The sequence below is a fragment of the Cyprinodon tularosa genome, unplaced genomic scaffold (genome assembly GCF_016077235.1).
Source record: "Cyprinodon tularosa strain WSP-4 unplaced genomic scaffold, ASM1607723v1 ctg63, whole genome shotgun sequence".
NCBI lineage: Eukaryota > Metazoa > Chordata > Actinopteri > Cyprinodontiformes > Cyprinodontidae > Cyprinodon > Cyprinodon tularosa.
The window spans coordinates 2,202,813-2,227,586 of NW_024039374.1; the positions used below are offsets into that span (position 1 = coordinate 2,202,813).

A 24,774-nucleotide genomic window follows, 5' to 3' on the forward strand; every position below is an offset into this window, starting at 1 on the left:
GAACTCCTTTGTGTTTTACTGTGTTTATAAATGCTCAATATCATAGTGTCTGTGTGTAACTCTTGGAGGAATTCATGTTATTTGCTGTTAATGCAGCTCATAATGGAGAATTGAACTCAAAACCCTCAGGCCAGGGCAAGTGGCGGACTCCGCCTGCCTCAAACGATTACATCCCTCATACCTCGGGGGCCAAACGGCCGCATTTTGATGAGTGGAAAGAATGTGATTGATCCAGACTGGTCCTAAAAAGAAAATCAAATCAATTCATTCAGTCTTCCCTTAGCTGCCACTGTGAAACGCTTTTTGAAGTATTCATAGCTGAGAACAGTGTTTTCTTTAATCCATTTCTGTTGAATAGAGCATTCTTTGGTTTGTACAATAACATCAGTAAAGTGAGTGGCTCTGCTGTTAACTGTAAAGCCTTCTCAGTAGCTGGATTGCATTTTTCTACACCTTCAAAAACCTTATAATACATAATCTTCCTTGGTGGAAGATTATGTATTTTAAGGAACATATTTTGATAAAAGCCCTCTTTTTTTCAGCTAAGGGTCAAATATTTGACTGCTTCAGATCAGTGCTACAGGAAAGCATAACTCTGGATAGAGCGTTGTATCTGTTGGTGCCAAGGTTTGAGAGTAAATCACTCGGTAACAGGAAAAATACATGAGCCTTATAATCAAACCTTTCTCCACACCCTGCCGTATTTCTCGACCTAAGTTCTATTGTGTTTGTTTTAACTCGGTTAGAAATTGGTGGAAACAAAATTTAGATGTAAACTGCTGCCAGACAGAATAAATCTAGGAATTCTTAGTTATTTTAATGACATATGTTATGTGATATTGTTTATTGTGAAGAGGATGGATGCTGTTAAACATGTTTTTGGAGCCCAAAAATTACCAAGTGGCCTTGCAGAATAATGAGGATTATTTATATTTTCCAGATAAATTCATTTTTAGTTCTACTAGGGAGAGTCATGTCACCGAGTGCCAAGATGCTTTGGCAGAGTCTTGAGAGGGTTCTTTAAGATGCATAATTTTATAGTTTTGCTGGCATCCAACATTTCTCCTATAATACAGAGCTGGAGAGTACTGTTCACGATGATAAAAACATGATTATGCTTCAAGTGTGAGAGTTTTAGGTTAGTTCAAGCCACTCACAGGGCTTTTAAAGCACATCTTGTACGTCTGTTGTTGATAAGAAATGTATGCGTGCATTAACAACCTTAACATTAAAGAAATGCTTTTCAAATAAAAGTCTGTTTACCAGCGATCTTTAAGTGTATTTGAACAGGATCAGAGAAGGGGGGGGGGGGGGGGCATAAACTATAGTTTACAACTATAATATAAGCACATAATATAAAAAAATGGAGACCTAGATGTGAAAAATGGCCATCTTAAAAAACACTACTTCCTCCATCAAGTTGTGTTAATTCAATGGTAAATTTGTTTTTAAAACAAGCAAACGCTATTAACATCATTGGACAGGAAATGAGGATGATGGAGGAGTATAAATACCTCAGTGTTCACCTGGAAAACAGACTCTAATGGAGGTGCAACTGTGAATCTGTCTACAAGAACTAACAAGACTGTACTTCTGGAGGAAGATTAGGTTCTTCAGTGTTTGCTACAAAATGCTACATATCTTCTATAAGTTTGATGTGGAGAGTTTGATCTGTTTTTCCAACATACGCTGAGGTAACAGCATCACAACATACAACTTAAAGGAAGTCAACAAGCAGATAAAGAAGGCTCTGTCCTGTTAGATGGTTTTCAATTCTAGTGGCAATTAGCTGCTCTTCATAAACTAATACTTTCAGAAAAGTTAACAAATTTAAAAATACATCTCTCAAAACTGACTTTCATTTAATTCAGGATGTACCTTTATGGTGCTTTAAATTTCGGATTAACAATAGCCAGAAGTAAGAGTTTCAGAACTAAAGACAGTATGCCCACTAATTTGTAAAGACAACCAAGCTTGTGCCAAATACTTGACTGTAACGTATTGCCCCACTTATCTAGAGACTGTTTTCATACATCTCCTGTTCTTCAATTGTTAAGTTGCTAACTGTAATAGGCCCTTTTGGCTGTGTGCTTTTAGAGCCGTCATTCTCCAATGATATATCACTTTGGGGATTTCGATCTCCCGGGCCTCAGTGGAATGTTTTCTTTAAATGTTTTCACAGCTTGTTGAACCTTCTAATTCTCCTCACTTCCTCACCTCCTTTTCCCTATTCCTTTGTCTATCCCCCCCTCATCTTTTGCATTACATTCTCTTTTTTTCCTCTCTCATGTTTTCCCCAGCTACATTCACACTACTTCATTAGAGTGAAAACAAATGGGGCAGTCCAGGCTTAAAAACAGAGAGGCAAACTCACACACTCAGCATGAAGCCCGACTAGAAAAATAATGACACTGACTGTTACCAGCCTCTTCAGGGACAACTGGTGGAGAAAGTAAGAGATATTGCGGGAATGAGATCAGGGAGGGAAGGACGAAGGAAAACAAAATGTTTTCTTCTGGGAAAGGAAAATAAAAAATTATTTAACAGATGTCAGAAACTGTAAGTTTATGAGAGAAAGATTAGATTGGGAGAAACAATACAGTTAGTGCCGCAAATCCGTTTTACAAATTGCACCCCCAAAAAGTGTTTTGTGTAAGCAGTTTTGAAGTGGCTTCCTATTACCTGAAATGAGGTGGAGTGGTGCTTAGGGAGCAGGAATGAGCGCCACTGCACCCTCTGATAGAACATCCAGACAGACCTTGTTAAAAGAGGCAGACGTACCAATCAATATGGTCATTCCACCTCTGCATCCAGCTGCCTGGGACTGTGCACAGATAGGCATGTAATGGCAATTTGCAGACATAAACCAGGACCTAATTGTTCGGGGCCTGGAGGTTTGGAGTGAGGAAAATAATTATGAAGTATGGTGAGGAGTTAGGAAGCATTTTAACTCTCGTTTAGGAAATAAGAGGTCTGGAACTCAGTGAAACTTTCTGCAGCGGGTATTGTTATTGGACACAGCAGGTACCCTGCTTTTCAAGGCTTTAATGCAGAGGGGAATTAGGAGAAAAGCTTCATGCACAGCATCAAGTGTCAGAAAAGGGGCCCAATACTTTGCTCACACCTAAATGTTCAAAGTCAAGAAAGTAGGTTGAAAGAGTCATTTGCCATTTGTGATTTTCAGTGTAATCTTGGAAACTCATCCCACACAGAATAGTTGTATTGATTGGTGGTCTTAACTCAAGCCGCTGCCTGATCATCCCTTCATCTCTTTCTAAAGGGCAGAAGCGCAGGACAGTAAAGGAGACGGGTTGAGGTAGAGAAACAAAACTGCGACTGAGTCCACCAATTGTATAAGGGAAATCTAAGAATTGCCCTTCAACAAAAATATGATATTGGAGAAGCTAAAAGCTGACCTCCCCTAGCTCTTGGACATGCTCTTGCATTTCTTTGTCCACTCTACAGTTTGTTCCGCCCTTATTAATTCCTTCTTTTCCCTTTGTTTACTGACTTTAAATGAGGACATCTGAGGTTGTTTTTGAATTTTGAATGCTCCTCACATCATGCTCATTCAATTAGTCAGTTTAAGTGCCACCCTTGTCCATCTCCCACCCATTTTCCACTCTCCCAAATTGGTGGCTGTTTACTCACCATAGCTGAGGTCAATGCAATGTTTCAGAGTTATGGCAAGACAGTTGCCCTGGATGCTCCAACTTGCCAATCCCGATCTATTTCGCTCTGATGAGCTTGTGATTGTTTTTGTTTTTTTCTGCTTGTTATGATTTTTGGAAATCGGGATCCATAGCCAGTAAATATAAGAGCTTTATATGTGTTTTGCTGTGTTACAGCTTGAGTGCATCCAGAAATAAGATAACTTGGCGACAACTCAGGTTTGTTTCTTAGAAGCTACATCTTTGGTCAAACCCAAATGTTGTAATATGTGACCCTGTAAAGATTTCTTCCTGCATTGCTGCTGAAGTTTGTTTATGTTTTGTCAAGCAACGGTTTTCACACAATGTGAACATTGTTCACATTTTGTGACCTAACAACCAAACACAAGACTAAAACTGGTTGGGGTTTAAGGGAAATACCTACATGATATGTTGTTAATTTCCACTTTTTCTATTAGACTAGCCATAACAATGGTGCTATATTTATTTTTACTTTCTAGAATTTGTGTTTTCCTACAATCACTAATTTATCTATATATCAAGATAAAATATAAAAGAAGATAAGGTTCAGACTTGATGCCTCTTGATGTTATAGTTGCTAGACAATCAAATTTACGCCAAGGTGTTACCAAACTCCAATACAAAACTGCAGCTGTATTTGCCAAAAAGTGTGTTCTATAGATGAATTCCTTGGGGTTGTTAAATAAAAATGCATGTTTTGGTTTGCAGAGAATTGCTTCGCAAAAGTATGATTCTGCTATACTTTGTGCCTATGTCTTAAATAAAATCCACAAAAATGAATTGCTTACCTTGGGGTAGAAATGTATTTCAAGGCCTAAAACAATTTTCTCCTTACTTTTGAACTTTTTTATATATAGAAAAAATATGACGGTTTACATTGCTCACATTTTAACATTTAGCCCATAATGTGGCCTAAACAGTACAGTCACAGAGGCATGTGAAGTAGATAAGTGTTGCTTAATGCTATGTTTGTGATTTCAGCCATTCATAATTTATTCATTTTAAACAGTCACTCTTCATTTAGTGTCCTGTGTACCTTCCAGAGGGCAAGATGTCCTTGTTTATTCATTCAAGAGAACGCAGGATCACATGTAGCAAATGATTTAACTCTGTTGCCCTTGTTGTTATCTTTCAGGAATTCTTGCATTTGCTTGACCTGCGGTAAGCCGCTATGGAATTTCCGCTGCTTGGTTCTTGTTTGCTTCTCTGTGTAGATGTACACACGTTCCTCCCTACTGCTTATGTGACTGCTTAGTCCTCATAAGGACAAACGCAGTCACCATAAATATAGATTGTCCCAACAGATCATCAAATAATCTGTCTTTTTTTAATTTTTTTTTACTCTTTTCTTATTTATTGTTTTCTGTTATGCATCTGTTGTTCAGCTCAGCACTAGGAAGCTGCAGATCAAAGTACAAAATTGCAGATTATATAATTATATATATATAATTACACAATTATTTATGGTCACTTGTATATTTATAAATTATGTATATATATAATTGATAAAGACATGAAGAAGAAGATAGAACCATTCGAATTTTGGCCCTCTCGACCCCACTTAAGGGGATAGCTCAGTTTTTTGTACATGACATCAGTAGCTGAGAGATAAGTGTCACTATGGTAACCACACTGTAAAAAATCAAAAGCTAGATAAGTAATTTTTTCTTAAAATTAGTGCATTGTTCTTGGATTGAGGAGGTAGAAGAGAAATTTTGCCAATGGAACAAGACAATTTACACTTAAAATAAGAAAACACTATTGCATTGTCTTATTTTAATAGCATTTTATCTAATTATCTTATTTTAAGATTAAAAATACTAATTCTTTTGGCAAACTATTTGATTTACCTACTCAAATTAAGGGTAAATACACTTAATTTAAGAAATTTTTACTTATTTGTAGATCGCTTTTCCAGTGCAGGCCTCCTGCTCTGAGAAACGGCCAGTAACATTCAGTAGAAAATGTAGTTCTGGTATGGTACAGGGGTACAGGGTCACGCATGATCAAAAGTTTTAAAGCTAAAAAAAACAATGCATGTGTTTTGTTAGACTATTTCAACAATTTTATAACATACCAGACGTTAATATAAATTACTATCTTTTGGCTGCTATCACACTGCTGCATACAGTAGGTGCGGAAGAAGGTTCCTTTAAACAAAAATAAACTAAAAAGTTAATCAACAGCCGGGGAAAGGATATGATACGGACAACAGAGGCAAGCTGAGATACCATTTTGGTGCTCAGTCTGATTGGTCCCTTCCACCGGCCCTGCAAATTGCTTTCAACACCCCAAATTGTTAAACCTTGTTTATAAAACTGAATTATAAGAATTTTACCAGTGATGAATAATATGCACTAGTCCTATATACTGTGTATATATATATATTATGTATATAACTACAGTGCAAACATCTACTCAGGCTTGTGACAAGTAGACAAGCTTTTTTGTCAAAATGCAAGATAGGGAAAATAATGGTGACAAAGGATCAAGTAGAGAATGCTTTAAAGAGGTTTCTAGGTGAATTTTATAAAAGCCGTTTTAATTATATCCTAGAAGGACTGTTTTTTAGTCCTACCTCCAGTGGAGAGCTCACTGCTACGTTGCAGCCCCTCACCCCTCCCCCGGCTCGCTGTCTACCCAGCTAGCTTCTCAGATTTACCGCAGTACTCCTCCACTCGCCTCTCGTCTACTTTTGGCCTATTTTGATGTCTTCCCTTTGTTGTCCATGGATCCTTCCACTGGCTGTTGATTAGCCGTTTTGGTTTATTTCTGTTTTCATAAACTGTCCTCTGCACCTACATGGTGCAGTGATAGCAGCATCTCTGGGATGTTTTAAAATAGTTGAAATTGTCCAACAAAACACACACATAGTTATAGCTTCAAAACCTTTGATTGTTTGTGCTCCCATACTGTATCAGAATGACTTCTTCTCCTGTATGTTACTGGCCTTTTCTCATAGCATAAGGCTTGGTGACCAGAGTGACACTGTTACATCTAAGCAACTGACGATGAACACACAACCTTAAGTCCAAAAACTTAAACTGTCCCTTTAGAGGTGAATTCACCTTTTATACTTTTCTTAGAGTCTGCCTGGAAGCTAGAAGTGTGGTAACGAGTAACTGACTGTAATGTCTTTGAACTTGCAGCACTATTTTTTTAAGAAAAAGAATTGCATTAACAAACTGTATGTGTATTAGAACAATGTATTTAATCAGAATGCTGGTATGAATTGGCCATTTTCTATTGTTTTTTAAGAATTTTAGAAGGCAAAATAGCATTTTATCACTTTTCTATTGTTTGCAGATATCTGGTCTATTCTGTTTGTTGTTTAAAATAAAGTTCAGGCTGATTAAAGCTACTTTGTTTGCTGCTAGAACACAACTATTCAGGTTTGGTTTTAAATGCTAAGCTGCTAATTAATTTGAGCTACTCTACAATCAAAATGATAATCTTAGATGTTTGTTTTTTTTCGCTTGCATTTCCTCTTTTTCTTTTTTAACCTGGCTCTGACTCTGTTCATCCATCTGTTGATCTTATTCAGATGCGTTGTTCTGTCAGATACCTCTGGATTTACAGTCGTTCTGTTTGAAGAGGTGTTACTCTACAAGTGCACAGTTTAGTAAAGTGTGAGTACGGGATTTCTACTGCAGGGCTTTGTAAATAATAGTCATTCATACATTTAAGAGTTATATTTAAATGAATTAAAGAGCTGGGTACTAAGTACTTACATTTATTCAGTTACAGAATAACTTTTTGGGAAAAAGGAAAGTAGTTTTTATTTTTCTATATTTTTCTATACTTTACTTTTCTATCCACCACGAATAATCAGGGAGTCGATAAACAACAGATATTGTAGTTAGAAGTAATTTATCCTTTTCTGACATATAAGCATAATATATCAATAATGTATGGTATTCTAATATGTTGCTGCAAAACCTCCTAGTTTTGTTACTATCGTTTTAGGTTTTCTTAATTGATTTTGCTAAGATAGTTGTCCTTCTTTTTGGGTCTGAGACCAGAAGATAGATATGATGGTACATTTTACCTCAGTCTGCAGAGATAAAAAGTCAGGGTAAAAAAAAAAAAGTATTTAGCTTTTTCACATTCCTGTAGTTACCTTTGTCACGCGTGATGGAGTGTGGAGTTTACATACCCGGCCTCCAGAAACTCTTTTGCTGACCCTGTTCAGTACAGCCGCCATTCCTCTTTTTGTGTGAGTGTATTTAGTGACAACCTCGTTTTCAGTTCTGCTCCTGTCTGACATTGTGCAGAGATGAGAAGGACCAGACTTAAAATGTCACAAGCAGCGCCTGATCTGTTGTATGTACCAAAAAATTCTGCTCAGGTTGCTGTTCATTCTGGATCTCTCTCAGCTCAGTCAAAATGAGACACTCTGGCTTTCTGTGGAGAAAAGCATTCTATTTCCAAAGCTTTTAAGCCAAAGCATCAATCGCTCATTTACAAATCTAGAATATTTCAGATATAATTGGACAGACCTCTTTTGTGCTTTTTGACTCATAAAGTCTCCTTTATTTTCTTTATTTTCCATCCATCCCTTTCCTCCTATTTCTCAAAATGGAAAGCTTTGCAGCTACTCTTTGCCAAACTTTACAACTGGGGGGCTTTTCCTTTAAGCAGTTTTAAAGGCCATAAATCGAACCTGTGTAAATCTAAACTGGGTTTAGCTGTGTTGTGCTAAAACCTGATGCACTGCACTCTTCTGCTGTCTAAACAGCCCTTTTTAAACATTTACCCCAAATGTATTTACTGGTTGATTGATAAACTGTTTACATGGGAGTAGACGTGGAGAAGGAGGTATTTGTCTCCCTTTATGGGCCGAGGAATAGCCATGGCCACTTGGCCAAGGACAAAAAAAGGAATGAAATATTAAAGTGTATACTTGCGCTGAATTTAATGAAAACACAAAGGAAATGGAAAGACATTTGGTTGTTTTTCTGAAAAAAAAAACAACAAAAAACAAGTATAGTTTTTCATGACATAGTTGTGTATTTTTTCCTCTCCTTTTTCTACGCCTGATTACTTGCTGTCCTCTGAGGATGTTCTAAGCTTGACAGTATAATTTGACATCTAGCTTTAAATGTGTATTGCTGATTACCAGTTTACAGCCTGCTTTTTTTAACTGGGAATTTGAACTGTTGCTGCATGACTCAACTTTACGACTTCTTTTATTGCCTCGCTCACTAGAAGAAGGCCCAGTGTTTGCAGTAAATGCATATTTTACGTGGTGTTTGAGAGCATTTGCATCAGTGGATTCATATTGGAGCACTTTAAGGATAGATCAGAGGTCTGCTTTGAATCCATGCATCTAAATCAAAAAGTTTGTATACCCCTTTTAGATAACCAGGTTCTTTTATGCATGAAAAAAATGAGACCAATAGTAAATAATGTTAAGCTTAGTTTTTTTTCTTCTTTTCTATCTGTGAATGTTACTTACAGTATATGATGTAAAATAAAAAGGGTGTAGTGGCATGGCTCCTATAGCTGGGGACATTTAAACTAATACTTTCATTCTTCAGCATCACACCAGTAAAGAAATATATCCAAGACTTTTTGCAAAGTCTATTTAACAAATATCATTGCTTAAAATGTGATAATCTGACAAAAAGACACTGTTCCCAATAATTGCTCATTTTTGTTTATTATTTTCTTATTTCCTTCAAATTGCTTTTGTTTTAAAGTTATTACACAGGCTAATGATTGAATTGTATTTGGAGTAAACTTTGAAATAGCCACCAAATGTTCAGCCATCTGTTTCAAAGAGTCACCTTGATGCCCGTTAACCTTGTTCTCATCTGCTGCCCTCCATGTTTATAGTAAATTATATTTTTGCTGAATAACACATCAGGCCCACATTTTTCTTCTTTATTTCCCGATTGTACACTTTGACAACAGCACATTACCCGTCAGCATGCATTACTCCGAGCTAAGATCCAGAGGGCAGCATCTTTGAAGTTAAAATGGGGGAAAATATAATAAGTATAGGCTTGAGTCCACATAACTGCAGCTGCCCTCCTAGATGCTTCTCAGAGATTAGAATCATCAGTGTGCAGTGATCTGCTCTATCATATGGCTCTCCTACAGATTTGACAGCAGGTTTAAAAGATAGCTTATATAGCTTGGATCACCAAATCTGTACCGAATGAGAGTAAAGTAAGACAGAGAAAATAATCCATGGATGTGCCAGATATTTGAAGCACTACTCCAGTTTTTTTTCTCCTAGTGTTTTCTGATCATATCCTCTTGCAGTGGAATATCAAGCAACATTTTGCTCAGTAACAAAATTAACCTCTAGGAGAAATACGAAGAATTCACGGGTGCATAATGTAACCATAAGACCGACCTTTGTATAAACTACTTGGATCCAGTTTTTCGGTCTGACCTTCATATCTCAAATCTTCTCTGAGCTGCAATACCAAGCAGGTGTGGTGATATCATCACATATCATTCAGTGTAACACTGAGCCATGTAAAGAATATATAACAGTGCGCAAGCTGAAGGGATGAAGAGATGAAAGCTAAGAGCCTTCTAGAACAGGAATATCTTTCCAAATAGAAAAAAAAATCCAGTCATGACCTTCCAACCCTTATCAACATTTAATAGGATAAACCAGGAAGTATACTGTTGATTAAAAGCATTAGGGCACAAAGTCTGAATCTGGCTTCTATTGTTATCATTTATTAAGCAAGGTCTAAGCGAAAATAAGGCACAGTGGGGAAAAAAAAAACTGTACTTTCTCAGAACTAAGTGTTGTTAGTGAACTCTTGTAATGGTATGTGTTAGAAAGTGTAAGAATCCTTGTCTGCTTTTCTGAAACACTGATGTGTATTGAATTAATCAATCTTCCATTTAGTCCATCCTTCTACAGTCTCACCTCTGAGACAAGACACGTTTTTAACCATATTCTTTTGAAATGTTAGAATCCCCATTTGTGTGTTTTCGTCGTTTTATGACTGTTTTGTTTCATTTATTTTTTAACAAATACAGTAAAGGTTTCTGAACTCTTCATCTAAGTATTAATGAATCATTTATTGTAGAAAAATATATCTATCAGACAGTTTAAACATTGATTACTGCTGCACTTTATGAAATGAAAATGCTCTTTTTACTGCTAAGCTGCTGCTCATTTACTGTCCTAAAGTTGTGCAAAAACGAAATGAAAAAAAAGTTGTCTCAGACTAGACAATATATTCCAATTTCTTTTGAGCTAAGAAAATTATTTAAGATTAACTTTGAAGGACGTTCTACCCGTGTCTGATATTCTACAACATTAGCTTTAAAAATGTGGAAAATAATACATTATCACCTCTATGCAAAACCTCAGGGGAAGTTTGGAAAACTTGGATGTATTGCATAGCGATGAACCGACAATACATAACAATACATTATTTCACCATACAATATGCTGATGTTCTATTAATACTGATGATTATATTTTGATTATATTAATTCACCAACTATCCGCAGCCTGACCTGCTCTCTGATTAAATCAGCTAATAATTATATTGCTGCTTTAATAATTATTCCAAAATTATCATAAAATCCCTAAATATGGAGAAAAATAAAACTCATAAAGAAACATATTCCATGATGAAGTTCAGATGCTCATAATCAATGCACTTAATTCAGACATGACAGTTCCCAGTCTTGGACAAAATGTGCTTAAATTTTTCCCCTACTCGTATATTAAATTGACACATTTTCATTTTGCAGCAGCATAGACTGTTAAATAAAATGCACAGATAACCCTAAATAGACTACGAGAGAGGATTAGGGGAGAAAAAATTAAAACAATTACTGTCTGCAATTTAAATTACCTAATTTTTAGAACTGATGCAAATTGATTCATTCAAAACTTTATGGATTTCTAGCCACGGAACTTGACAGCATGCATAAATAAATCAAAAAGATATGACATGCCTGTTGCACATGGTGGTAATTAAATATCAACATTTAAAAGATAAGTATGAGCGAGGTACTCATGGTGTCCCGGACGGGCGAGGCGATCAGCGGAACGGAGCTATCATGGCCCGGGAGCGGCGTGTCTACCTGGGACAGACCACGCACGCTAGCCACACTGCGGCTACATTCCGGACTGGCACATCATCCCCTGACGGCTCCAGTCAACCATGGCGAGACCGGACCGCACCACAGTCGACCTATATACGGACGCGGATCGGCCATATCCCACAGATGGGGAGACTCCCTCACCAGCTCGTATCCACCCGGACCCCACCATGTTCACCTGCTGCAACTCCGCGGCGCTCAATCAGCACGTCATCAGAGCATGCCCAATACAAGGACTAATAAGCCACAATACCGGAGGGCTGGAATACGCGGAGTGGATTTCAGTCTTCTTCGCTCTTTCCCAAAATATAAGCCAGCCTCCAAAATAAAAATGGAACTCTTCAACACCCAATCACTAACAAATAAGAGCGGCCTGATATCTGACCGCATACTGGACAAAAACATAGATATAATGTGCCTCACCGAAACCTGGCACAAACCAGGGTCGTATCTGACATTAAATGAAGCTTGTCCTCCAGGATACACCTACCTGGAAAAGGCTCGGACCATCGGCCGTGGAGGAGGTCTTGCTGTTATTCATCACAAGGACCTAATTATAACTCCCCACCCACTGCCAGAGCTGACAACATTTGAATGCCTTCTCTTTAAATGCAAATCACAAATAGAAACAGTTTCAATTCTTCTCATTTACCGCCCTCCCAAACCACACCCCCAATTCATAAATGAACTGCAGGATCTCCTGACAACCCTTTGTGCAACAGCCAAAAACACACTTATACTGGGGGATTTCAATCTACATGTAGACTCCCCCACTAATCGCCCCGCTGCAGAATTTCTTGAACTCCTGGACTGTCTACATCTTACACAACATGGCACAGTACCAACACACACCAAAGGCCACACACTGGATCTGGTTATTACAGACAGTGCTTCCATCACCAATCTGCAGGTACATGACTTAGGCATGTCAGACCACAACAGCATCTCCATGGAACTGTCCTTAGCAGGCCCGTACAATAAAACAAAACGTCAGATCCATTTCAGAAACCTAAAAGCAATAGATGGCAACCTCCTCAACCAGGACATACAAAACATCTCACTTGACCCACAGTTCACATCAATTAATGGATCTGTTAACTACTACAATTCCAGCCTCCATAATATCCTGGAATCTCATGCACCTCTAGCGGAAATACACCTCCACTGGACTACAAGTTTTCAGACAGGCTTACCGTGAACATCGAACATCATATGTCAGAGCACTCACCACAGCCAGATCCCAATATTTCTCACAAAAAATCTCAAACAGCACTGGAAACCCAAAACAACTATTCTCAACAATAAATTTTCTGCTCAAACCTCCCACACATGCACATGTCGATAATAGTACTAGTCAGTGTAACAGATTTATGGACTTCTTCAAAACAAAGGTAGCATCAATCCGGTCAGCCTTCCCTGTTACAGCCCCATCACCATCACCCGCTGACGGCAGTCCCTCAACCCAACACAATACTTTCTCAGTTTTCTCAGACGTCACGCAGACAGAGGTGGAGAAGATCTTAAAAAGCATGAGGCCATCCACCTGCGTGCTGGACCCTCTCCCCACTGCACTACTAAAAAATCACATCACAGCCATCAGTCCATTAATCACAGCAATAATTAACCAGTCATTACACTCCGGTCAGGTTCCTCCAGCTCTCAAAACTGCAGTCATTCGCCCCCATCTGAAAAAGCCCTCACTCGACCCTGAAATCCTGGCCCACTACAGACCCATTTCAAACCTGCCATTCCTATCCAAAGTTCTGGAAAAAGTTGTAGCAGCTCAACTCCACAGTCATCTTCACACCCATAAACTATATGAAAAATTTCAGTCTGGTTTCCGATCAGCACACAGCACAGAGACAGCCCTGGTCCGCGTCATGAATGACCTACTCATGACTGCGGACCAGGGCTCACCATCACTCCTCCTCTTATTGGACTTATCATCTGCCTTTGATACCGTTGACCACACCATCCTACTCCATCGTCTTCAGACCACAGTTGGACTCTCTGGAACCACACTCAACTGGTTCCAGTCATATATCACGGGAAGGTATCGAATTTGTTGCCATAGGACAGTCCAATTCATCACCCCATACAGTCAGCTGCGGAGTGCCTCAAGGGTCGGTCCTTGGGCCGACCCTTTTCACCATCTACATGCTCCCACTCGGTCAGATAATCAAAAAACACAAGGTATCTTTTCATTGTTATGCAGATGACACCCAGTTGTACATAAAAATGGACTCCACTTCTCCCACAGTTCTGCCATCTGCTTTTCACTGCTGCCTGGAGGAGATAAAGACATGGATGGCTGAAAACTTTCTACAGCTCAACAGCAGCAAAACAGAAGCCATTCTCATTGGCACCCCACACCAAACCAAGTCCTTCTCCCTAAACAGTATCCCTATCTTCGGTCAAAACATCCCTCTGTCCTCATCTGTCACAATCCTTGGTGTCAAATTGGATCCACATCTCACGTTTGACTCCCACATACGTCACCTCTGCAAGGTCTCTTTCCTCCACCTCAGAAACATCGCCAAACTCCGCCCCTCCCTTTCCCAACCCGACGCAGAAAAGCTAATCCATGCCTTTGTCTCCTCCAGATTGGACTACTGTAATGCCCTCCTCGTCGGGGTCCCTGGCAAAAGTCTACAAAAGCTGCAGCACATCCAAAACTGTGCTGCCCGGGTCCTGACGAGGAGGCGCAAACACGAACACATCACTCCAGTCCTCAGGTCCCTTCATTGGCTGCCCATCCAACACAGAATAGATTACAAACTTTGCCTCCTCACTCACCAGTGCATACATGGAACTGCCCCGGCTTACCTCAAGGAACTCCTCACACCGCCTCCAGAACCCTCCGCTCCACCACCTCCACCCACCGACTGCACCAGCCAAGAGTCAAGCTCTGCACAATGGGAGATAGGGCCTTCCAGGCAGTTGCCCCACAACTCTGGATTGGCCTCCCAGAGTCCCTTAGGGTCCCACAGAGTGTGGAGGCCTTCAAGAAAGGCCTCAAGACATTTTTATTTAAAAAAGCCTATGAACATTAGTTAGTATTTTATCTGTGTGGTTTTATGGTTATTTTACTGTTTTGTTTTTACTACGTATGTTATTTTACTGTAATGTCTCATTTTAACTATGTATACCGTTTTTATTATACGGTTTTGTTTTAACTATGAATTTTGTAGCACTTTGAGATTTTTTTTTAAATGTAAATTGCAATACAAATAAAATGTATTATTATTATTATTATGAACTACATTCTTTTCTGAATTGTAATAAGGAGCAACAAAGCAGAGGTCAGCACCAGCTACTCTTCTCATGATTTTCATCAAAGCTTTCCAGAACTAGCTGAAACATTTAGCAGTCTCACAACCAGCAATTAGCATATGATTCAGCATTTTGATTGGGAGCCTTGTTGTGTTTGCTATGTTTGCTCACCAAGTAGAGCTGCACTAAATTAGCATTAATGAATGTTATGGCCTCTCATCAGTGTGACAGGTCTATTCTTTAGATCGGTTTTAATTGTAATTAAGACCTGATTAACAAGTTGGGGGATGTTTCACACTCAGTTCATGAATGTAGCATAATATGCTATGAAGGCAATCAAGGGGTTGTCATTTTATTTGTTAATGAGGCTCACCCATATGTCAAAACAAACTTAACTTATTGTCTCTACAGCAGCAGAGTTTGAAGCCCTCTGTTTAACTGCTGCTCTCTTCATTTTTCTGTCCTGTATGAATTCAATTAATGGTTACATGTTTATCTGCAACAAACAATGTCAATGTTTATCAGTAATTCAGAACTCTTTAGACACTTTAATTGGCAAATTTTGCAAATGTTATGTTGAATTAATAAAAAATTGTGGTTTTCTGCTGTGTAGTTACGAGCAGCCTGTGTGTCTGGAAACAACAGGGATGATGTATTTCATTTTGAAAAATTCAGAGGAAAGTGTAAAGGAAAAAAAAAAACTTCAACCAAACAACTTGAATTGACTGCAAGCATTGAAGCTGCTGAATGTATCCTTAAGTATCGACTTACAATTCCTGTAGTTTAATCCCAGTACAAAAAACTCAGTAAGCTTAAGAGAAAATTGTCTAATACAAATATGTGGAGAAATAATAGGATATATCTAAATTACTATGTTTACTGTATGTAAAGGAAATAACTATTATAGACAAATTATCTAAAACCCAGTGGACTCTGCTGATCAAGTGGAGTTGTACACATTGAGCAGTGAAAAGCAAATGTTTCTTAGTTGCTTGAGTGAATAAAAAGTGAGTGATAGAAAAAACCTTGAAACTGTTGCATTTAGAAGTGAAAAACTTCTTTAACATTTCCTTTATTGACCCTTTGGACCAGAAAATGTGGCTTCACTTCACTTTACTCACCTTAAGGCAAGACTATGGTGCCCTTTTGCCTTATCTCCATGTGTTTTATTAAAAATTATAGATTCAACCAGGAGGGTAGAAGTCAGTCTGTCTGTGTTAGGCCCCTGACTCACCATGCGTGGAACTAACAGGACTGCTACGCATTGGTTGGTTTGCATAAAGGCGAAGAAGGTTTTGGTGGGCCAAGAGAGGCATGTTTTGATAATGTGTAATTTGTGCAACGACACAGCAGCAGGATTTAGAAGTTAAAAGAACATATACTAGTTAACTTTTAAGTGTGATGTATTTTGCTGACCTCTGCCTTTTTAAAGAGCTGAAGCTATTTAGGTTGATGGGGTTAACTCTGGACCCGATTCTTTTAGGGATGCAAATATATTTGAGCTGAAATGTACAATGCATACAATATATCAGTGCTGGACAACACTAAGGAAGAGAAGTGACATCCATTGACATTAAACACTTCCATTACACTGATATAAAATCCCTGCTGCTTTGGATCCTTTGCTTACATAAAGTCAAAACAGTTTAGTCTGCAGGCTTGAAAGAAATAGTAATAATTTAGTATTTCACATTAAATACCATGAACTAGTTTAAGAATTTGCATGTAGCCTTTATTGTAGCTTTCAAATTTCTATCACTGATTCTTAAAGCTGTCCTAAAACATTTACTGATGTATTAATCAAAAATAATTGGCAAATAATGTTAAATGGCTCCAACAGCCAGAATAAAATTTGCTTATATTATTGTCTAATATGTTTTTGCATTATAATACTATCTGTAGTTGTACTGCAATAGTAATAACCTTTGTTTAATGTAGTTCAGCGCTGCATTCTATGTCAAGAGAACCATTTTCACAGACTTTTCAAGTCACTAAAAACTGCATCCAGAAAAAATGTGATTTCATGCCAAGTTAATCTTATGCTCAAATTGAAATTCTGCATAAATACAGGCAGATTAAAATGGGCCGCGTACCCAGAAAGGGGAACTCTGTTACTTTGGGCACAGTCAGAGAATCACTGCAGGCATCCTTTGATTGCAATATCCTTTTTCATGCCCAGTATGAATAAACCTTGAGGATAAAATATCTAAAAGGTCCCTTTCTCCCTTTCCTTTCATATTATCTGTTGGAATCCTCCACTTGTTGGGCTTGATCTTTTAATGCATGGGGAATGTGATGATTTGTTTTATAAAACTGCCTAGCAGTTAGAATATTCATATTAGCTTAGCAAAATAATGTGAAATCTTTAAAGTAATATCCTAAAACACTGTTTTATTAATGGACCGGCTAATGGATTGCTGAACAAAGCTCTGAACTTAATGGGAGAATTTTCTCCTGCTGAATCTTACTGACTTAGAGCTCCTTATTGGAGATAGTGCGACATTTAACATTTAGAAGCCAATCTTTTCCAATCTTTATCATTTTTAGGCTCGACTGGAAAGATGAGTGAGGAGGCACATTTTTTGGCTTTTACAAAGCATTTTAATATCAGAAATTCAGAGCAGATGCTTGCGAGCAAATTTCCAACCGTTTGCTTATGATTAACTTAATTTTTCTGGCATTGCTGCGATCTAAGAGAAGTCTAAGTTGACACCTGACTTTTAACTCACTGTGAAATTTCTTGGCAATCAGAAGATAGGGTGAAACTGCGTTATGTTCTTCTATTTTCAGTCTGGAGTTTCCATTTTCCCTCCGTGACCCAAGAGAAATAAGTGTTTTGTCTCCTCCAGAACAATTATTCCTTTGATTCATCTGGTTTTATTCCAGCTCTGTTTGTTTCTTTGATTTATTTCTAGTTACCAAGGAACCACAGAGGAGCACGTGAGGGAAGGGGGAAGAGGGAATTTGAAAGTGAAAATAAGTTTTTTTTCCAAAGCGGAAGCAAAAAGCAAAAAAAAAAAAAAAGCTCTGCTTGAAGTTTCCTTTAGTTTAGTAAAAGTAAAAAAACAAAAAACAAAAACAAACGATGACTAGATTAATGCAACATGCATCTGTTTTCTTAACATCTAAGTATGTATGCATGATTTCCCCTGAAAAGCATCACTGGGGGTTGGTGGTCCTAGGTGGGTTGTATCTTAGCCCCTCTGCTCTCCAGGGTTCTTCTGTCTCTGCACCTTGTCAGCTTCTCAGACTCACTCACTTTTGGATCTCAGTGATGCTCTGATAGAGTGTTAGACTGGCAAAGATGTGCAAGAGAGGCTATTAGCCGCTTGTCTTTCTAGTCCTCTGAGAACATGAAGGGCTCATTAGCCCAGTGAGCTCAGCTGTCCTCTGGTACAAAACCCGCAGACACAGTCCAATTGTGTTTGTGGATAAGCATGTCCATACGTTTCACGCCCTATGGCAAACTGTCTGTTCTATATATTAGTCTACAATTAAGTCATTTTATTTCACAAGGCCCAATTTTAATATAGCTGATGTTGTTTTAGGAGACATCACAGAAATCATATTTAAAAAAAAAAATGTTTGTTTAATTCAGATGGACCATCAAAAATGTGGATTAAGTCGGTTGAAAGTAATATATTTGCTTTACTGTTTTTTTACTAATGTCATTTTCAGGCACTTTACAGAGATAATTCAACCTGATCAAGCAGTCAGATTGGTTCAAAGTTTTCTATCTAAGGAAAACCAGCTGACTGCATCGACTCATTGACTCCAGTATATCCCTCACACCAATATAAGAGTTTGTTATTTCTATAAATATTGTTAAAGACATGAAATAGCAGAAGCAACAAAACAAATGGACAAATTGGATTTTAAATGTACTTGATGATTATATTTCAGGTTATATTTAAAATTTTAATGCTATCTGCAACTTTAATGTCATGAATACCGAATCTCTAAAAAGTAACTGCATATGCAGGACTTCTGCTTAGTCTATGCTATCCAGTCTGACATTTTAATCTAGAATAAAACGAGATCCAGTCATTTTTTGTTTATGTACACCAACAGAGGGAGGAAAATCTATTCAAAGTAGAGTTTTTAAAGTGTACATTTTTTTTTCAACATTTCGTGAAATTTTATTTTTTTCATGTTAACTAAGAAATTATTTCACGAACGAAAAAGATAAAAATACTTTGGCATCTTGATTAAAAACATATTGTTGAAAGTTTTCTTCTTAGTCATACTTTTTTCCCCCCATTGGACTGGAGTAACACATGAATGTATGAATGACAGCATATTTTCAGGGAATTTGACTATAATAAGATCAAATACACAAGAGCCCAGAGCGTAAAAAGAAACAATCAGATAAACAAACTGAAATCCAAATACAGGGGGGGTTATGTCATCTACCAACTTCTAGCATTTTTTGGTAGCTTAGCTTGTAAACAGTCAGATGAATGTGCATATGTTAAATTTGGTTACATAAATGTTCTCTTAATCTAAACATCAACTTTGTGCAATGGTAAATCCATTCCTCATTCATAAGAACTCCAATTTAAACTAGGTCCTGTGAATCTGCACGACACTACTTATAATAGCAATATGTTATTTGCATTTTACAGGTGAACGAGGAGACGGTGGAGAGGCTGGTGATCCAGTACCCACACATCGTGTTCAGCACAGTGATGCAGGACTGCAAGAGAACCCTGGAGAGAGCTTATCAAATGGGTTGGAGCCCCAACACGTCTAACTCTTCATAGCTACTCCTGCATTGCACACACACACACACACAAACACACAATTTTACAGTACATGACCACGTCCACTTCAGTGCAGATCATTCATCTGGATTTCTCTTTCAACCTTCAGTCTTGAATGTTAAACATGTAGTGACACACTTACAGGCAAAACAAATAAAATAAATCTGGTAATCAGAGATGTTTAAGGTCAATCCATGTTAGTTTGTTATATTCATAGGGAAGAAGACTTAATACTTCTACCACATTTTGGTTGTAATGCAAAACTACTTTTACAAACATAATTTTCTGTATTCCTGCCTCAGGGTGGGACTATAAAATGTCATTGTTAGTTTGGTAGATAAAGGTGCAAGCAGTTTGAGTAGGTGTTACAATAGATATCTGTAAAATAAATGAACTAAAGAAGAGTTCTTACATCAAAGTTATTTAGCCATAGTTAGACCAGAGTAGTTTTATTTGAAGATTGGACAATAACTGTTTGTTTCCTTAGATGAAACCCTTGTATTAAAACTCTTCTCCATGTCAGCCCATCAAGAGTTTTTATTTTACCAAACCACTTCACCCAGCTGCTGAGGGAGGAAGCAGAGAACATGAACATATCACATTTCCCATCTGACCACTTAGGCCCAGGGGTCAGACTGAACTGCCATGGCTCTGGACCTAACTTGAGGCGTTTTAAAGAAAATGGTCAGATGAGGCATTTTCTTCCATTTGGACAATAGTTTTCCTCTCTCTGGGCATTGGCGGATTTAACCTTTTCGTGGATTTTTTTGGGACCATTGACAAGCCACTGTGTGAGAAACACAGGACTTGGTCAAATGCTCGGCCCAGAAATTCTAATCGTCAAGCCAAGAAGAGTGCATGTTTCTGTGGGTTTTTTTGTTTTGATTTCTGTTTCAGAGTGTTAACAATGTGAAGGGAAAACAGATCTGTACGACCTTGGGCTCTCCTGCATATTTGCAGGGCAAAGATGAATTATGACTGAGCATCACATAATCTGTTTGGTATGAAAATTAGGATTGTCAGAAACAGTGGTTGCCTTTTTTAACTAAAAGGGAAAAAAAAGACATTGGATAATGTTTTCATAACATAACCTGCAGTAAAAGTAAAGCTGTTGTTAATTCCTATCAGAATAAGAGCCTGAATCCCACTTTACTGAAGTGATTCTTTAGTATAAGTTTAGATGGAATCATATTTTAAGTCATATAAATCGCATGGGATTTATTTAGCATATACTTATAGATAGTTTTGATTGTACAGTATCCTTGTTAGCAATAGCTCTGAAATGCAGTGAGCTATTTAGCTGTATTTAGCCAAAGGCATCATAATCTCTTCTGTTTGAATTGCACAACTGGATCCTGACTCTTTGAACACACATTTCAGAATCTTAAAGTGTAATTTAAGTCTGTTTTTTGAAGAATGGATCCTTGGGTTTCTATAATTCACAGGATTTACAGTTACATATTTTACAGCCGCCAACAATAATGCGAAGAAGAGCAGGGGTGGGTATGGACTGGACAGGAACATAGACCGGTGAAGGGACTAGACCAGGGGTGGGCAAACTTTTTGACTTGCGGGCCAGAATGGGTTCTAAAATTTGACAGAAGGGCCGGGCCAGGAGCATTTGGACAAGCAATGTCATTAATTAAACCTGGGGATTGAAATGTATAAAAAAAACAGACAATTTTCACGATCATAAGGCGCACCGTACTAAAAGGCGCAGTCTCAGTTATGTGTCCCATTTCTGTATTTAACACACACATAAGGTGCACTGGACTATAGGGTTTTCTTATATACAGGTACATGTCCTCTACTACCTTTAGATACCTCTACTGCGTATTTAAAAATAGAGCAGGGGCAAAACTGAGTATGATTGTGCTTTATTCATTTATTTATTACAAAGTATTAATCAAACCTACGTGCTGGCCTTGAGACAGACACGTCGCTGATGACACAGAGTGCTGTGATGACTCCTAAATTAACTTAAAATCCTGAAACCTCCCGACCGAATATGATCGCTTTTATTGCTGGTATCCTGGTGCCTGCAGTTTAAATTATTTAGATGAAAAACACCTGCCAGCCACCGAGGTGAACCCGGAGGCTGCCCGGCCTAGAGGCTGCTGTTGAAGGGGTTCCTACTGTCAGTGTACCGCTAGTATGTGGTGCACCGACAGTAGAAATCTGGATGAACTGACTGCAATTATTAAGTTTTCAGGTGGACTTTCTCACTTAAAAACATATTAAAACTACTTTATTCCCACTGATCACATCAAATATAGCTGCAAGATTTAGATTATTTAGATGAAAAAACACCTGCCAGCCGCTGCGGTGAACCCGGAGGAGACCCGGCCCAGAGGCCCCCTATGGAGGGGGAACAGATTATTTCAGGCAGCTGAAATATATGGTTCCCCCCCTTAAAATTTTTGCAAATAAAGAGTAAATATGACCAAATCCACAGGATTTGTTCTCGGTGGTGAGATGAATAAGCACAGTTAAAGACTTGCAGGTAAATCAATTTCTTCCCCTGTTATGGAGGGGGAACAGAATATTTCAGTAAACTGAAACATCCATTATCTCCTCTCCTCCTCCCATATCTTTGGGAAATAAAGAGCAACTGTTTCCAATTTCTCTAAAATTGATATGTGTGATGTGGTATACTATAAATGTCCTTAATCCAGTAATCTGTCATATTTTACATTAGAAGGTGATTAACCAGAAATTCTACTCTCATCTTCGCAGGACGTCTTAATTTGTGTGCCCTGCTATCAGCCAGTTTCCATCCTCTTATATCAGCAATGAAAAATTAAAAATACACTACGTGTTGTTGTGTTCGGTGACTGACGTTTATTTCTGTCAGGCTGAAGGGACAAAAGTTGGAGAAATACCGATTCTCTTGCCGTAAAAAAAAAACACAAAACAGCGTGAGGACCTCGTTAATGTATTTATTTTACAATTTCTTAAAAAGACGACAGATTAAAATGGATGTTACAAAGTTGAGATGATTATATGAGCTGTTTTTACCGAAAAATGATCAGGAGCGCCTTAAGAATGGTCAGATCCGCCTCTCTGGCTGCAATGCGCGCTCCCGACACAGGGGGAACAGATTTTCACGGGGAAACAGAATTTCGCACAAGACCTCTTCACACCGATGTCGAGCGGTTGAATAACAGCGAGCACAGCGTTAATTTGTTTCACCATGTTTTTCACATCAGCTGTGAGATGGGCACGCATGCAGTCACAGATTACCAGAGATGGTGATGAGTGGGAAAAAAACACCTGGTCTCCTTACATTCACCTCCCTCAGCCACGCTTTCATCATCTCCTCAATGAGGAGATGAGGAGTTCTGCATGGTGCATGGTGGTCTCAAAAGTCGCAGTTACAACACACATAGGGTGCACCGCACATTTTGAGGAAAAAAAAAAAAAAGACGTTTATGTGCGCCTTACAGTCGTGAAAATAGGGTAATTAGGACAAGTTCGGCGGGCCGGATTAAAAAGCCTAACGGGCCGTATACGGCCCGGGGGCCGTAGTATGCCCATGTCTGGACTAGACGGTGATTTTACACAATTGCCGCGCAACTGTAAGCAGAGATAGCAAATGTTTGTTGGCCTTAGTAGAGTAAGTTTCGCAAAAACTAGTGAAAGTTAGCCCAAAAGAATGGAACATACTTCATTTGTTCAACAGAAACTCAGTACTGTAAAAGTCAAAGAATCAGGGTACTTTTCTAAGGTGTGAGTCACTTCTGGTCCTTAATCATAATCATCTCACTGGAAGAATGTCTTTATGAACCAAGAGTTTGAGTTGAAGCATTAACTTTTTTAACTGATAGACATCACAGGCAGTTAAAAACAAACTCATTCTGATGTTGTTGAAATTTATGAGTGTTACCCAAATGACAATTTGACCTTTTGCCGTGGGAACCGCCTTCTCTGCTAGATGATGAAATATTGATTCCTGATTTGCAAAGGCAACCATAAATGACTGGATTTAAATCATAAATAAAAACACTACAACTTCAGCAGTTCTGTCTTTCCTTTCTGTGTGTGTGTTTTAAAGCCCCAAAGGGCAATTTTGAGAATGAAAGTACATTGTTTTGTTGCTTATGTCGTATTATTTGTGGAGCTTTTGTTGCAGCAGAACTTTCAAAATGTAAATCACATGATATGTAGAAACAACAATCTCTGTTTAAACATTAACAGTAAAAAACATCATGGTTGGCAAAATATATTACATCTAATCCCCTTTTTTTTTGCAAAAGTATGTGTACTGTTAGAACTTTAACAGAATGATATGACTTTTGAGAGTATTATGTGACAAGCTGTCAGAAATTCGATCTGCATTTAGAAGTGGAAAGAAGATAGAGTGAGGAATATAATTATTTAAACGCCCTGCTATTTTGCAAGTATACCCACTTAGAAATCATGGAGGGGCCTGACATTTTCCACGTGGGTGCATGTCCACTTTGAGAGACATAATCTAATAAAACCAAATCCAGAAATCATAATGCAGTGGCGGCTAGCTAATAGAGGGCGCTAGGTCATCGCCCCACCCACTCAATGAACCTGATTAAGACATAAAAAAAAAAAATACATTTTAAATTAAACTTTTAAATATTTTGAAATACATGAATATATATTTTTTAGATGTGCAAGATAAATATATACTCTTTAATTACTAGTAAAGCTTCATTCCATTTTTCGCCAGACTAGTGATGTATTTCCGCCCTAGGGTGCAAAAATCTTTGCCCATTGATTCTCGTTAAAAGTTGTACATGTACAGCAGCTCCTCTGCAATACAAAGGTATAGGAGAGCTCTGGGTGCAGGAGAGCTGCGCCCCGAAGGTGACAGGAAGTGTATTTGCTCACCAACTCCCGCCACAGTGCAGACTTTTTGCAGGTGATTTATAGGTCGAGTTGCAGGAGTTGGAGACTCATTGGAGATAGAGAAATTGCGCAAGAAA

General features: G+C 38.2%; 1 protein-coding gene across 2 annotated transcripts in view; it reads left to right on the forward strand.

Moving 5' to 3' along the window:
• Nucleotides 1-20,918, forward strand: part of fbxl17 (F-box and leucine-rich repeat protein 17) — a 303,931-nt gene extending 283,013 nt beyond the window's left edge. For both annotated transcript variants that reach the window (XM_038308067.1, XM_038308068.1), the window contains one exon: nucleotides 19,679-20,918. In XM_038308067.1, the coding sequence (XP_038163995.1) occupies nucleotides 19,679-19,816 (138 nt within the window). In that variant the 3' untranslated portion in view covers nucleotides 19,817-20,918. The remainder of the gene's footprint in view (nucleotides 1-19,678) is intronic.
• Nucleotides 20,919-24,774: the final 3,856 nt, after the last annotated feature.